Source organism: Corvus moneduloides, chromosome 3 (genome assembly GCF_009650955.1).
Source record: "Corvus moneduloides isolate bCorMon1 chromosome 3, bCorMon1.pri, whole genome shotgun sequence".
Classification (NCBI taxonomy): Eukaryota; Metazoa; Chordata; class Aves; order Passeriformes; family Corvidae; genus Corvus; species Corvus moneduloides.
Genome location: NC_045478.1, coordinates 91,309,720 through 91,324,378, shown reverse-complemented (window position 1 = coordinate 91,324,378; position 14,659 = coordinate 91,309,720). Strand labels below are relative to the sequence as shown.

The window sequence follows — 14,659 nt, the reverse complement described above, 5'->3', positions numbered from 1 at the left end:
AGTGAAAGCCAGTCACCTTCAATATCTACTTCATTTGTTTGTTGTTCTCACTTTCTCCAGTGACCATAACTCAGAACAATAGATTATGGCATTTAGTGTTATATTATATATTTGTTGTTTAACAACTAAACCCACAAACTTAGTCAGTAGTTGAGCTGTAAGCCAGGATGCATATATTCGAGTTTGACTGTGAATCTACAACTTGATCTAGCTATAAAGTACTTAAAAAATTCAGACTGTGCCTGTGAAATAGGTTCTGCTGCTTTTAATGTGCAAGCAGATGTCAAAGTGCAATATGCCAACAGAACAGGAAATTTCTGGCCATGGCCACTGTGCTGCCTGTCTGCATAAGGAGTCTGAGGAGGCTGTCCTGTCAATCTAGCTGTGACCACCCACAGACATTCTTCCTTGAAAAGGGTTACTGGCTGAGAGGGTTTCTTTTCCCTTTATGTATGTGTAATCAATCCTGAGACAGTACTATCCAGGTCAGCAGAACTTTGTAATGTATATCTGACCTGGGAGTCTTAACATGTGACTCAAGTTTTTTATTATTGGAAAGATATTCATTAACAATGAAATGTGTTTTTATTGCATTTAAAAATATGATTATTATAAACAGCTGACTGCTACTGTAAGTTTATAGCTGGAGCCAGAAAACCTAAGCCACTGCAAAACCCATGTGGGACAAGTAAAAGGGTGTGCAGTTTTCATGGGCATGGATTTTAATTGTTTGTGTATTTTAAGGTAACCAGGAGTTCCTTTAGTCTTTTTGTTCATACAAATGCTTGTATGACTTCACCTATCTGTTTTGCCCTGCTGCTACTGCATTTGGTTAAAGCTGAAATGAACAGCAGTATATGAGTTTCATCTGATAGTTTAAATTTAAAATTTGTTACCCTGGACAATTTTATTGTGATTGACTAAGTTGTCAGTATTATACGTACCTATGATTAGATAATTACTGCACTTTTCTGGTTTCTTCAAATTGTATAAAAGGTTTAGATGTCAGTGTGAAAAAAGATTGCTGTTGAAGCTTTTATTCCTTGTAGGAAAGTCTCTGAAGTCCTTGGTAGATTTGTAATTCAGTGTTTTTCAGTGCACTAAATCTTTACATCCTTGATAAAAGAACTTGAGAAAGAAGAGAAATTACTCCCATGTTCTTTTGGAGTCAGAAGTGAGGACAAAGCCATCAAAGGATGGGTCAGTTACTGCTTTAGTGGATTCAGCTTTTGGATCCAGTAGCGAGCTGTGATTGTCCATTACAGTCTAATACTGTTGAGAGTAGAATGAAAGCCACTGGGTCTGATTTCAGGCTTAATAATTCAATTACATCTCCTTTCTTGTGGAAAAGCAGCATTTCAAAAGACGATTGTTCGTACCACTGGGAGAACCTTAAAGCTGCCATTAGACTTACACGTCAAATCTCCAGGGAACGCTCTGAATAAGATGGGAGGCTTTAGCCTCTTCAAACGAGACCTGGCTCTGAGCAATATCTGGCTGTTCTTCCTGTATGTAATAGTGTGCCTGTGGGGCAGGATCTGTTGCTCTAGTTTATATATAGCCAGTTTATTGTCTTCTGTCTTCAGTCTGGTGTATCTGTCTATTTGGCCACAAGTACCCCAGAAGTCCTTTTTCTTTCCTATTGCTTATTGTCATCAGACCCTTCCTTATTAGAGTATCTTAAGATTTCATGCCAAATATTAAATCATTCTTACTTGTTATGCAAAACCTGTATCACAACTTTTTTGCACTCCTTAACTCTTAGAAAAAAATTAGTAATGGTGTGTGCCCTATTTGGGCCAAGACTTCGCCTTGCTATTTTTGAATTTGTTTTGAGAACTTTTCAGCCCTACTCTTACTCATATAGGGGGGATTCAAGTGGTATGTGCCTAAATGGCTCTCCTTTGTCCAAGACAGAGGAGATTTAACAACTATTTCCTGTGATGCCTGGTGAATCTGGAGTTTCCCTGGTCATCAGAGGGTTAATAAAAATGTCACCAAAGCCAGGAAACATAAGGCTGTATTGGAGCAGGGCTGGGGTTTGTGGGAAAGTGGGAAGAGGTACCTTGCAAATGGAGCATATTGTCTGCTTGGTTACTTTCAAATTACGTCCCTTTTTCTGCTTGTGTTAATGTCTCCAGAAGAGGTGGTAGTTTTAAGGCTGTTTAACTTCCAATAATAACACAAGAGTCCCTAAAACTTCTTTGCGTTTTTCCCTTGCCAAGAAGCAGAACTGGAGAAGCAGGGAATGAGGGAGAAGAGAGGGTTTAATTCTGTGAGGCAAAAGACATTTGACTGAAAATACAGTCCTGCCTTTATCAGTATTAGCTGTCCTGAGGTGAGACCTAAGGCAATGTATAAATTATGAGTTAGCTATTTTCAGTTTTTGCATTTGGGCTTACTTGAAAAGGTATTTTTAAATTACATCTTTCAAGATACTAAGAACACTTGCACTATCTACCCTCTTCTTCCTTGCTTCCTATTTTACAATCCAAAGACTTTTTGGAGGAAGTTTTCTGTAGTTTGAGAAATCAAGCACAGCCAACTTGGGGCATTCTGTATCCTAGCATATGGAGATAAAGGCATCTCTGACATTAGAGCCTAACAGATTTGCCAGGCAAAAAAACACAGCCATGTTTGCTGTTCACTTGTATAATGTCCACTCACATTTTTTGTTTTAAGCCAGAATCTTTAATTATTTCAGTATGGCAAAAGTTATGCTGCTTGGAAAGCAGCTACATATTTCCCACAGCACCAAAGCTATCTAAGCATGTTTTGTGACTATCTTCATTCCTGCAGCTGGCATGCATATAGTGCATTCAGACTTATTGCAGGTATAAAGTAACTTAAAAGACTGGACTGGAGATGACAGATAATTTTGTGCTAATAGCCAATAGCTGTGTGCAAATAGGGACAGGAAGAGGGTGTCAGCTGTGTCTGGAGAAGTATCTGTGGTTCTCTGTATATAACTTGTAGAGCTGGCCATCTGCCCCCCATGTGTTAGCTGCCTGGCTGTGAAGGGCAGCTATGTCCAGCAGCTTCTTCCCCTCAGATCTGGGCCCCCTTTAAACCTCCAGACCTCAAGTCCTGGCAGGTCTTGACATAATTGTACGTGCTGGGAAACTGAGCTCATGAGGTCAGACCAAAGTGGAGTAATGAGATAATGGCCTGTGACAATGGGAACTGATCGTTCGCTGGGTCTCTTAGAGATCACTTGCTCTGTGAGGAAACAACAACTAAAAAACATCCAAGTCTGCTTATGGAATGGAAAATGACTGGAAAACTGGTGCTTAGTGTAACATTTAGGCAGTGGAAGAAGTCAAGGCATGTTTTCAAGGATAATAGAGAACAGATTGTGTTTTTCAGGTGATTTGGATGTCCTTTGGGGCTTCCAGGAAGTTCATCTGCAGACTGTGGCAGAAATGAGTAATTGTACTTTGATTGGTTTCTCCTCAGATGATCTCTTGTGATCCATTTTTTTTTGAAGAGGGTGGAGGTTGCCTGCTCTCGACCTGCCTGTTCTAGGTTCTCGTTTGTACACCACTTTCTCATGATAAATGAGTGCCTTGGTAAGAATTCTGTCCTTTTCTATCCGGAGCCTGTAGGATATGGAAAGGCACTGCATGCAGTTTTGCACACACTTGTAGTTTAGCAGGAGAAAAAAAGAAAATCTAGTTCTTTACCTTCATTCACTTTCAGTGCTTCTCCTTTTATCTTCTGTAACAGCTTCTGTGTTGAAAGTGCATTCTTAATTACATTGTTTGCATCTTGTATATGCACAATACATTCACTTTGAGGGCATTTTTATTGCAGTAGGAGGGTGGTGATATGTATTAAGTCTGAAGAATAATTAAAACCTGTGTTAACTTGTGTATGTTTTCAGTAGTGATTGAACTTTGTGTTGAGTCTCTGCTGGGTCCAAGATCAGATCTTAATCAAGTAGAAAGGAAGGAAGGGGTGATGGGGGAAGGAAGAGTTGGATGTAGTTACCTTTATAAGTTCTTGCCAGTTTAAGATAAACATCACCTGTCATGTTTATTCCTAAAAAAAAAAAATTTAAAAAAGTACATTGCTTCCAATTTTTTAGGTACTCAGCTGAAGATAGTTTTTACATTCAACACTTATTGAGGGAGAAACACAGAAAGTGGATAGCGTTAGAGATCAACATTTGGAGATATCTTCACCTTTTCTGTATATGGGTGTAGCCTCAGAGTTTTGATAAGTATTTACTCTGAAGGGAAAAAAGCAGAGTAACCTGATAAGGTTTTAACTGCATCATGATGTGACAGGGCAAAGATTGAAATAACTAGAGATTTCACAGAGACAATATAGTAAATTGGTTTGGCTTTTTTCTTTTATTCTGGGGAGGTAGAAATGCACATCAGCATCGGCAAGATGCATGGTTTTGATCTGAAACTTTCACTTTCTACGCTAAGTAGTAATTAGGGTTTTTTAATCAGTGTGTTTTCTAGAATCTAATTTTGGAAAAGGAGGGGAGGCTAGTTCTTCCAAGCTCCTTCCTACAAAAGGTGAGTGGTTAAGAATTCTTGAGCACCTGGAGATGTGAAGAGCTGTTAAAAAACTGACTGGCCGAATCTGTAGAAATGCTGCTGACCTCACTTGCTTCCCTGGACCATTGTTAACAAGTGCTTTGCATTTGTCATGGCATACCAGATTCCAGCACGGGAGAAGAAAAGGGCCTGATTCAAGGACAATGATTGGAATCCTGTTGCATGAAATGCTGTGAAAAAAAGTTAATTTCTCTGTCTTTGAAATGTACAGTTTTACAGTTTGCTTGTAGATGGTTTGACTTTGGTAGAGACAGCAGGTGAATTAACATGAATCACATGAGCTTTGCCAAGGATTCTATGACATTCATGCCCAAGTCAAGCTGAGGCATGTAACAGTGTTTTGAAATGGATAGTAGTTCTGAAGATATTCCTAATACTAAACCAGATTCAAGATCTGCACTGGAGGTTAAATGCTAGTTTAGTCTGCAGGAGTGTTATTTGCTCTCTGGAAGAGATCCATTCAGCTCAAACTTGTAAATCAAGTAAAAGTTTATCTAATTAAAACTCCCTATTTAAATGTCAGAGCACCTGTGCTACTTTTGCTTATGTGAAACAAGTTTTTAGTATTTCATAAAATTATTGTTAGTGAATATACTAGGCCAGCTTTCACAAAAAATTCAGAGATTATTTTGAAAGGGGGACTAAGGGGGAAAACCTGAGAGGGACAGGCACATTCTTTTTTAGGCTGCCAGGATTTTATAAGATTGACAGTGAGCTTTTTCCTTACAGATTGTGTCAGATGCTGCTGGACAGGGGGTTGCCATCACTGGGAACAATACTTTCAACAACTGGAATTGGCCTAACGCTGTGATCTTTGCTGCTACTGTGATCACTACAATCGGTAAATACTTGCTATATCAGCCTTCCTAACTGTAGTTTTCTGTAGGCTTTAGTGTGTTTGTACTCTCCCATTTCTGTGTCAAGGTGTAGCCACTGAGTAAAGTCCCCATGGCTGGAGCTGCCTAGAGTGTGTGTTCACCTGCAGATTCATAGAGGAAAAAAAACGAGGATTTTGGCACTCTCCATGGGTGTACAGAAGAGAAAGGTGTGCCTTTCCAATCAGTAATGGATTACAGGTGCTGTTTGGGTTGGCTGGTGTCATTCCAGTTCCATTGATTCATGCACTTAAATTTCCAAATCACTTAAAATTCCAAAACAAAAGCGTAACAAAGCATGCCATTAAACTAATACCTCAAGCAAGTGCATATGAGGTTTTTGTACTCCTGTTTTGTTACACACATGCATCCTCTTGAGCTACTACTAAATCATCAGTGTTTCTGGCTTGCAGAGCAAGCTAGACTTTTTATCCACCTCTTAAAAGAAGGTGAAGCAGAACAGCTGTTGTTTTTTAAATATCACTGCTGATTTGTGCTTGTAAGACCCTCTGCACTGAAAGACTTCTTCCTCCTCTGATACATAGGTTTCCAGAACTCAACATCATTTGCCTTCTGCTTTTACAGAAAAATCTTTCTACATGGTGTTGTTAGATACTTGTTGCACCTACAGTTAAAAAAAAAAAGGAATGCAAAATAACCAGAGAGGACTGGATTTAGAAGTCTTACTGTTAAACCATATGCAGTACTGTGGTTTTCTTTATTATTTGAAATTCACAATACTCAGGTTATATTGTAACTTATGACAAAATGTTGAAGTCAATAACACACCTAAAGAAGAAAACTCTGTCAGAAGTTCAGAAAATAGGCTGCTGATTTTGAAGCCTGAGTCTGTAATGCTCTGTTGGGTTCTGTGACCAGCAAAGAACAAAATTCAGTTGAAATATCTTGCACTTACTTACCTTGCACTTAACTCACAAGCTCTTACCCTGCAAAGGTACCAGGTCACAAGTTAAATGTGTATAGTGGACCTTTCATGTGGGAGCTAGCTTCAGGATGAATTTTGAGTTTCATTCCATAAAATTGAATCAAATTAAGTTTTTAATAGTGCTGCTTAAGATCGGGGCATCATATCAGAAGTTTTGAGATGAGCTTTATTTTGTATTTATCCCATCTTGTCCAGAAAAAGATGCACAAAATCTAGGGAACTCGTAAAGTGCGGGTTTTTTTGCGTGTTTGCTAGAGTCAAATTGGAAGGCATCCAGATTCAGAAGATCAGCAGCTGGAGTAAAATCCCTTTTAGATGGTGAAGTAAGGAGTGCCTGACACAGTGGGAGCCCACACAACGTTGTTTTGTGCACAGGTAGAAGTGCCTTGAATTCTCTTCAACAAGAACAGACGGACCACATACTTATCTCTTTCAGGTTACGGAAATGTTTCTCCAAAGACACACGCTGGGCGTCTCTTCTGCATATTTTATGGGCTTTTTGGAGTTCCTCTCTGCTTGACGTGGATCAGTGCTCTGGGGAAGTTCTTTGGAGGACGTGCCAAGAGGCTGGGCCAGTTTCTGACAAAAAGAGGAGTAAGCCTGGTAAGCCCTTACTTGTTTACCCTTGAACAGTGTAGTTTTGATGCATGAATTAAGCTTACACTTCTTAACTTGCCTGCTTATCTTGTAGTAAGTGAACACTTGCACAACTATGAATTTTCCCAAATGATGTTGCATTGAAATAACTAAAAGAGGGATTGGGTCTGATGTGTTAGTTCTGCAAGAAGTTTAGCAAAATGAGATCTCATAGAAACCTGTGGTACTACTTCTTACATTAAAGACCTTTAGGACAAATGTACATAAGTCTTCATTTCACAGACATTTCATTCAAGCTCCTTCAGGCATGGAAATGAAAAAAGCTGTCCTGCTTGGCTCCCACCTGCCTGCATGCTAACATGAATATTTCCTGCTGTGCAGTGAACTTACTGCACAATAATATTTTGTTCTGAATTACTGGCTTGTGGTTTTTTGTTTGTGGCTTTTTGTTGGTGTTCTGGTGAGAGTTTGTTTGAGTTTTTTCTTCCCTTCCTTCCCTTCCCCACTGCAAATGAATTCTCAGTTCTAACTCTGCCCAGAGATGGGAGGCAATGCAGGGTCATAGTGCCTGGAGGGCACTGGGACTGCTTTGGGTCCTGGTTTCAGAAACAGAGCCAGAACTTTCTTGGTTTTGCACCTGAGAAGAAAGTGCAGAAAATAATAGTGAACTACATGTGTATGTGCAGTTTTGTACAGAGGTTGCATGAGTGGCAAAGGGAAGGAGACACAAGTAGGAGAGAAACATCTTAAAACTTCTGTATTCAGAAGAGTAAAAGGAAAGTTAGAGGTACTGATGGCTTTTTAGATTAGAGTGCTATGTCCATATCCCATGCCAATTTATAAAATACCAGGGACTCACTAAACTCTTCCAAGAGTGTGAAAGAAAACTATGAGGAAATAATCCTTTTTTAGCAAATAGTTGTAAGAATAGGGAGTTCTTCCTAAAGGAAAAAATGTGTGTTTATTTCAGTCACTTTTAGTGACTTTTAATTATGGTAGCTAAATTGTTAGCACAAAACTCTGAAATATCTGGTACTGTCAGATGATTCTTGGTGCCATGGGTGGGGAAAAAAAATTGAAATCTTTCCCTGACTTTTTCTTTTTTCTTCACAGAGGAAAGCCCAAATTACATGCACTGCTATTTTCATTGTTTGGGGTGTCTTGGTCCATCTGGTTATTCCTCCCTTTGTCTTCATGATGACTGAAGGATGGAATTACATTGAAGGTCTCTATTTCTCATTCATCACTATCACCACCATAGGATTTGGAGATTTTGTTGCTGGTCAGTAATTGTATTTTATGTATTACTTCATTACTTGCATAGTGTGGCAATTCTACTTCCAAACTCTAATTCGAAAAGATGTTTTCTAAGCTTTTCCAGCACATTTTGCAGAATAGAATGTTCACTTAAGGCTCAGTACTGATTCAGTGGACTTGATCTGTCTCTTCACTGTTGGTGTAGACACCTAAGGCCTTTATTGGGTTAATTTGGCAGCCAAGTTCCAGAGTTCATAAGTCCTTCTGGTGCCCCAGGTCTCTACTTCAGGCAAGGAGCTACTGTACCCACCATGATAGTTGTGCACGTGTGAATGGGGTCCAGTGTACTAAGCAGGATGTGTAGGCAATGGGCAGTGCTCTCCACACCTGCCTAGAACTAGTCAATGGGGAATGCTGAGTATATTCCTCTCTCCCTCCTAAGCCTCTTCTTTCTCTAAAATCCACTGCTTTGTTCAGGGCTTTAGAGGTGGTCCTTGTAAGTGGAACTCTGAATCTTTTTCTCAAGGAAGGTGCCTATATATACATTCTTCAGTGGCAGGAAGAAGACTTGTAGTTTTCAAACAGGAGAATGTTCGCTTTTATATCTTTTAAGGAGAGGATAGATATGCTGCATTTTAATTTTGTTAGTCCAGTGGTCAGAATACATGCGGCCAAGAAGTGGAAGATGTGGGATCAACTTTTTCTTTCAGATCCCCACTTACTACCTATCAGACCAGTGTTAAAATAACGAGGCTCTTTTAGTGAGGAAGCGAGTAGTTCTCAGAGTCATAACTTCAAAGGTTTATCAGCTGTGAGTCTTCTTTCAGTAATGTTTTTGTTTTTAAATTTCTTGTAGGTGTAAATCCAGATGCAAACTATCATGCGCTTTACAGATATTTTGTGGAGTTATGGATCTATCTGGGACTAGCTTGGCTCTCACTCTTTGTTAACTGGAAGGTCAGTATGTTTGTGGAAGTCCACAAAGCAATCAAGAAACGGAGGAAAAAAAGAAAGGAATCATTTGACAACCATCCTCGGTCTAAAAAACCCCTTCAGATGGGTACCTCAAAGGATGTCAACATTTTCAGCTTTCTTTCAAAGAAGGAAGAGACCTACAATGACCTTATAAAGCAAATCGGGAAGAAGGCCCTGAAGACAAGCAATGACAAAATGATTATAGTGGAAAATGGCAAACAAATGAATGCCAGTATAGATGTTCAGGTGACTTACACGAAGACAGAGTCATTTGAGTATGATGAGGCTTCCCTGGACATTCAGAATGGTCATGTACTGAGACCCCTCCATGATAAACGTATTGGAGACAGCCCTCTAGAAGGAACCATGTTCGTAAATCAGCTGGACAGGATTAGTGAAGAAGAAGGTGAAGTGTGGGATTCCAGAGACTATCGACCCTTAATATTTGAGAATGCCAATATAACATTTGTAAATGAAGATGATGATGAAGAGGAAGATATCTCAGATGATGAGGAAACATCAAAATCCTCTATGGATGATAATCTTGCAGAGGAATCTGAAACCGCAAAAAAACTGGTAAAATTCCCATCCTCTGATGAATCTACCTTTACCAATAATGAGCTAGAACTTTCTGTGCCTTATGAACAACTGATGAATGAATATAATACAGTAAGCAATGTGAAGGCTGCCACGTGAAGCATGCTGGACAATGGTTTTCTGAAAGTGGTCAGTGCATATTGAACATAGAGCAAGGAGAAAAATATGTTTGCAGCTTCTCCTGTCTCTTTGAAAACAGAAGCAAGTCCCAAACTAAGAAACTCCAGTCTTCTTTTCCCATCCTAACTTGGCTTCTGAGCCCATCAGCTTTGCTTTTCTGACACACTTGTAAAATAACAGTTGAATTTGGAGTCCCACTCCTTCTTTGGATATTATGGTTCTTGAACAAAATAGAAAAGACTAGTTAATACACTGGATCTGCTCTGAGTTCATACATTTCATTGAGGAAATAGTTAAGGAGTGTAACTGTATACTGTTGCAAGACTGTTTTGGGCATCAAACATGTTCGGTTACTCCATTAGCCTTTCACCTCTGAAAACCTGGATTTGAATCCTGCTTTTATCACAAATTAAATCAAGGGGGTTGCCCATTGTTAAGTTGTCACCGCCAAAAATACGGCGCTAGCACGCTGTACTTAATGAGAAACTTTAGACGGAGTGCCAGGACACACAGATCTGAGCTGAGGTGTGCTGGTAGACTGAGAAGGAAGCTTCTGAAGCATCTCTGTAGAATATGTCAGTGCTTGTCAAATTGTAGTGAATTCTAATTTTATAAATAAAATATTAAAATTTAGAGTTCTAAAGGAATGGATTGAGAAGGAGCCCTCTAACAAGGAAGAATCATCTGGGATGAAGCTCACCAGTTGGGCTGCTAAGCTGCACATCAGCCCCAGAACTGTTAAAAGAGTAAAGTGACTGGAAGACTTACTGATCAAAGCATGTATGAGCACAAGCAGGATGCAATGAACTTTTTTAATGTTGAAAGTGTCCTTCCACTGTCCATTTCCTAAAGGAAATACTTGAATGAACTTTATACAGTATCTGTGTACAGGTGAAGTTTCACCGATACTGTTCTTAGGAAAAAATCACCTTGGGAAGCACAGATACTCTCCAAATGCCCTAATGCCTGTCAGAAGGGACCTGTAGCACTGCTGCTGATCTGGGCAGTGTGTTAGTCAGTATTGTTGTTTGATTTTGCTCTCTGCCTTGGTACTTCAGACATGACTTGAATGGGAGATGATTTTTGAAACAGTTGATAACACTTTGTATATTTTTTTTGGTTTTAGAGTTTGACCTATGTGTGTATACAATGGTTATTCTATCCCACTTGAAAGAAGGTTGGGCAATATCAAACCTTGGGCAAACTGAGATGTGATCAAGTGACTTCAGGCCATAAGGCACTTGTTTTAGAAGGAACTTTGGCTCTAAGCTTCTAAAAGTATTATCTTTTGACTTGGAGATGGGCTACCCACTAGAAGGAAGCATGTCCGTTCGTAACATGTATGCCCAAATTGTTTTGGCTACAAAGAAATTTTACCATGGTTTTATTTTACTTTCTTTTTCCATATCTATGCATTAACCCTGACAACTCTTTCAAATGAGGCTCTTGATTATATGCTGGCAAAAGGTACTGACTTCAGTTTTATCCAATATACTTGGAACAGAAAATAGCCAAGATCTTTAAACCGTAACATATCAGGTTCTGCTGATCTGTTTGGTTTTAGAGTATTTAAGTCATTCTGGTATGTCCAAAAGTTTCCAAAGTCCAGTGAACAGTTAAAAATTTTCAGTGTCTTAGTCTTGTTTTCAGTGTAATGCTGGCAGACTCACTAGCTCTGTAAGAAGAGCTTATGGAACCTTGCAATGCTAATCTTAAATTACTAGCTCTTTCTGATAACTACAAATATTGGCTGCAGCTTCAGTTGCTGGCCTGTTCCACAGAAGGAGGAGGATATATGGGAAACTGGCACTCTGGTTGGATAGCCTTTAGATGGGAAGTGTTGAAGTTATCTACTGTGAAACAAGCGACTGTCTTTCCTAGTCTATTTCTCTCCTAGAATTTTCCACATATGTGACATTTTTTCAAATAGAATGTGAACACAATGGTGAAATTGTGGCCAGCTTGTGTCCACCTCTGTTATACTAAACAACTGTGGAGTCAACATAATTTGATTTGGTATTTAATCTGCAATTTATGATATTATTGTTGAAGAGAGATTCTCATTTATAATCAAATTTTATTTTATTTACACTACTTGGAGCAGGGGTGGTTGGATGACTTTGACTTGTATCTGACAGGAAAGCAGGAGAGGCCATATCCAGAAGATTCTTACTTACTTCTAGTAAGATACCTTAATCCCCACTGTTTTAAAATTACTCCAAGCCCTTCAGGTTTTTGTGTCTGAAGGGTTGTGGTTGACAGCTGTACTTAAAAACTGTAAGAAATGTTAGATAGGATTATGTGCATGATGCGCAGGATGCTTGTGTAGTCAGTCTAGCCTTCTCTTTTTTTCTTGAAATATTTTTTTGTTTTAAGAAGTCCTCACTAACTTAAAAGAAAATGAGAAAGCACTCCATATAGCTTTTGTTGTCCTCCAACTTGTCTTCCATTATTGATGCAAAGATCAAAGTTTTAGTAACAATTAGAAAGCTACAGGACAACGAGGAAAGAAAAGACTTTCAGCAAGTGCGTGAAATGGAAAAGCATAGTCCAATCTTCATTTAAAAAAAAAAAAAAATTCTCTTTAATACCGAAATAATACAACCCAGACACTTGGCTGGGCTGCTTTGATTGGGAGGGGGTGTTGCACACTGGAACCCAGACTCTGTTCTGCGTAGCAAAGTGCACTTGTACGCCAGAGCTGAGAATAGATGGGATCTGTTTCATATTATCAAGCTAGATGTGGCTCTCTGGCCTTTCCCAGTGTAGTCAGCATAGACTATAAGTCTGCATAATAAGTATCTTGGGATTTAAAGTAATAGTTTAAATTTATTAAAACAAAGTACAATATTCCCAGTTTTTCGGGGAAACATGATCACACCTCACAAAACTGTTCTCAAGATATCCCACCATGTGCCTTAATGTAATCTTAACACTGAGAAAAAATTCCTCTTTACACAGGGGCCAACAGAATTGGTCTCGTTAAGCCCTACATGTTTCAGAGTTTTGGAGGGGTTTAGTTGGTGCATAGCTTTCATAGTGGCTCTCTCCAAAAGGCTGAACCATTCCCAGGGGTTTTTAAAATTATGGTGCCATCTCAGAAGTGCCAAAGTGCTAAACAAGACAGCTTTTTGCCTGCCTGTCTTCCATGTCCTGAGAAAAGAAGCTGCCTGGGGGACCTAAACTAATGTTTTTCTGCCTTCAGATTTACATGTAGTGACTTAGAGGGGTGTCCAGGCTGGATTTTGTTCTATTCAGCTCCAAAAGTGCCTCTGAGTGAATTCCCCAGTGCTACCTGGTTGTGTCTTGTAGTTATTTCAATTATTTGGTCGATCTGGAAACATTTTCTTCGGACACTAATTAAGATTTCATTTGGCTAACAATGTTAACAGTTTTCTTAAAGCTGTGGAATTGGTTTTATAGGTGAGACAGATCTCTTCCTGGAAAGAGAGGAAAGGGGGATTTTTAAACAAAGAAGGAAAAAAAGTTTAAAAGCATGTATAAGGAAGGGATGGAATAGCAGTGGAAATTCTTCTTTCTAGCTATTGCCTACAAGCAGATTTTATTTCCAGTCACATCATGCAAAGGATGGGTTCACTTACTAATTTTGCCAAGATGAGCCAGTACTTTCTTTTTTTTTTTTTTTTTTAATTGAAACAAAAATCCTGGACTGTGACCATGGAAGTCTGTTCCTACAAAAGGCCTTTCAAGTGCTGTAAGACTATGTGACCCCGTTTTTCATGACATCGTTGTGATGCTTCTTGGGTTTGTATTGTGCTGTTGAAGGCTATTTTTACCAGAAGGGCATCATTTCCGGATACCCATCTCCCACCAGGCGGTCGGACACATCTGATACACTGGTACGAAGTCACTGAGGAAATACAAAATCGGAGTGTTAAATTTTTCTGAACTAATGATTCGTGAATCTGTTGCTGGCAATGGATATCACAAAGCACGCAGAATTAAAACCAGACTGATAACAGATCCATGGTGACACAGCTGTGTATGCTAAGATTTTATTTTTCCTCCGGTTGATCTGGGAGAGTGTGTAGAGACAGATGAGGAGAGCAAAAAGCAATATACAAACAAGTCTGTTGACGAAACAAAAGAACTTTGTTGTAGACTTGTAATTTTTGTGCCTCGTGGGATTCATTCCATTTGTGATGGATTTAACTTTTAAAAATTAGCTTGTCTTTTGTATGGCTTTTGACATTTGTACAGTTCTGACCCTTATCACTCCATAATATGCCTGTCTGTCTGTTCTTTGTTGCTGATTGTCACTGGAATCACACTGTATGTAAATATTTGCTACGTCTTTGTAAAATGTAATTTATTTTAATATTTTGCAATAAAAAATTTACAATTTGTCCTCTCTGACATGAGAAGAATGGCAATCAAGATTACTTTTTACAACTACCTGCTTTTTACAACTACCTACACTTGTAATGCACCTCACAGCTGAGACTGGTCTTGGCCCAAAGAGCTGGAAGGCAAAGAGCCAAAAAAGCAAGTTCTTTTATGCAAGCAGATGCCTGAACTTGTATGGGTTATTGATGACTTCAGTTCAATGGCATCTGGTCTTCAATTAGATACAGCATAACAAACTATTATTCAGCGTGGATTTTGGACAGCTGTTGAAAAATAAACTGAAGTTTATTTTAAGGGCTGTGTTTTATCAGTGGGCTGCTTTTAAAGCAGATGAACAGAGATGGGAAGTGTTA

General features: G+C 39.1%; 1 protein-coding gene across 1 annotated transcript in view; it reads left to right on the top strand.

Annotated features, from left to right (window-relative positions):
- The window catches only part of KCNK5 (potassium two pore domain channel subfamily K member 5), a 35,744-nt gene extending 21,424 nt beyond the window's left edge, over positions 1 to 14,320 (top strand). The window contains exons 2-5 of the mRNA XM_032102738.1: positions 5,301 to 5,412; positions 6,829 to 6,995; positions 8,103 to 8,271; positions 9,103 to 14,320. Coding sequence (XP_031958629.1) covers positions 5,301 to 5,412; positions 6,829 to 6,995; positions 8,103 to 8,271; positions 9,103 to 9,917 — 1,263 coding nt within the window. The 3' untranslated portion in view covers positions 9,918 to 14,320. The remainder of the gene's footprint in view (positions 1 to 5,300; positions 5,413 to 6,828; positions 6,996 to 8,102; positions 8,272 to 9,102) is intronic.
- Positions 14,321 to 14,659: the final 339 nt, after the last annotated feature.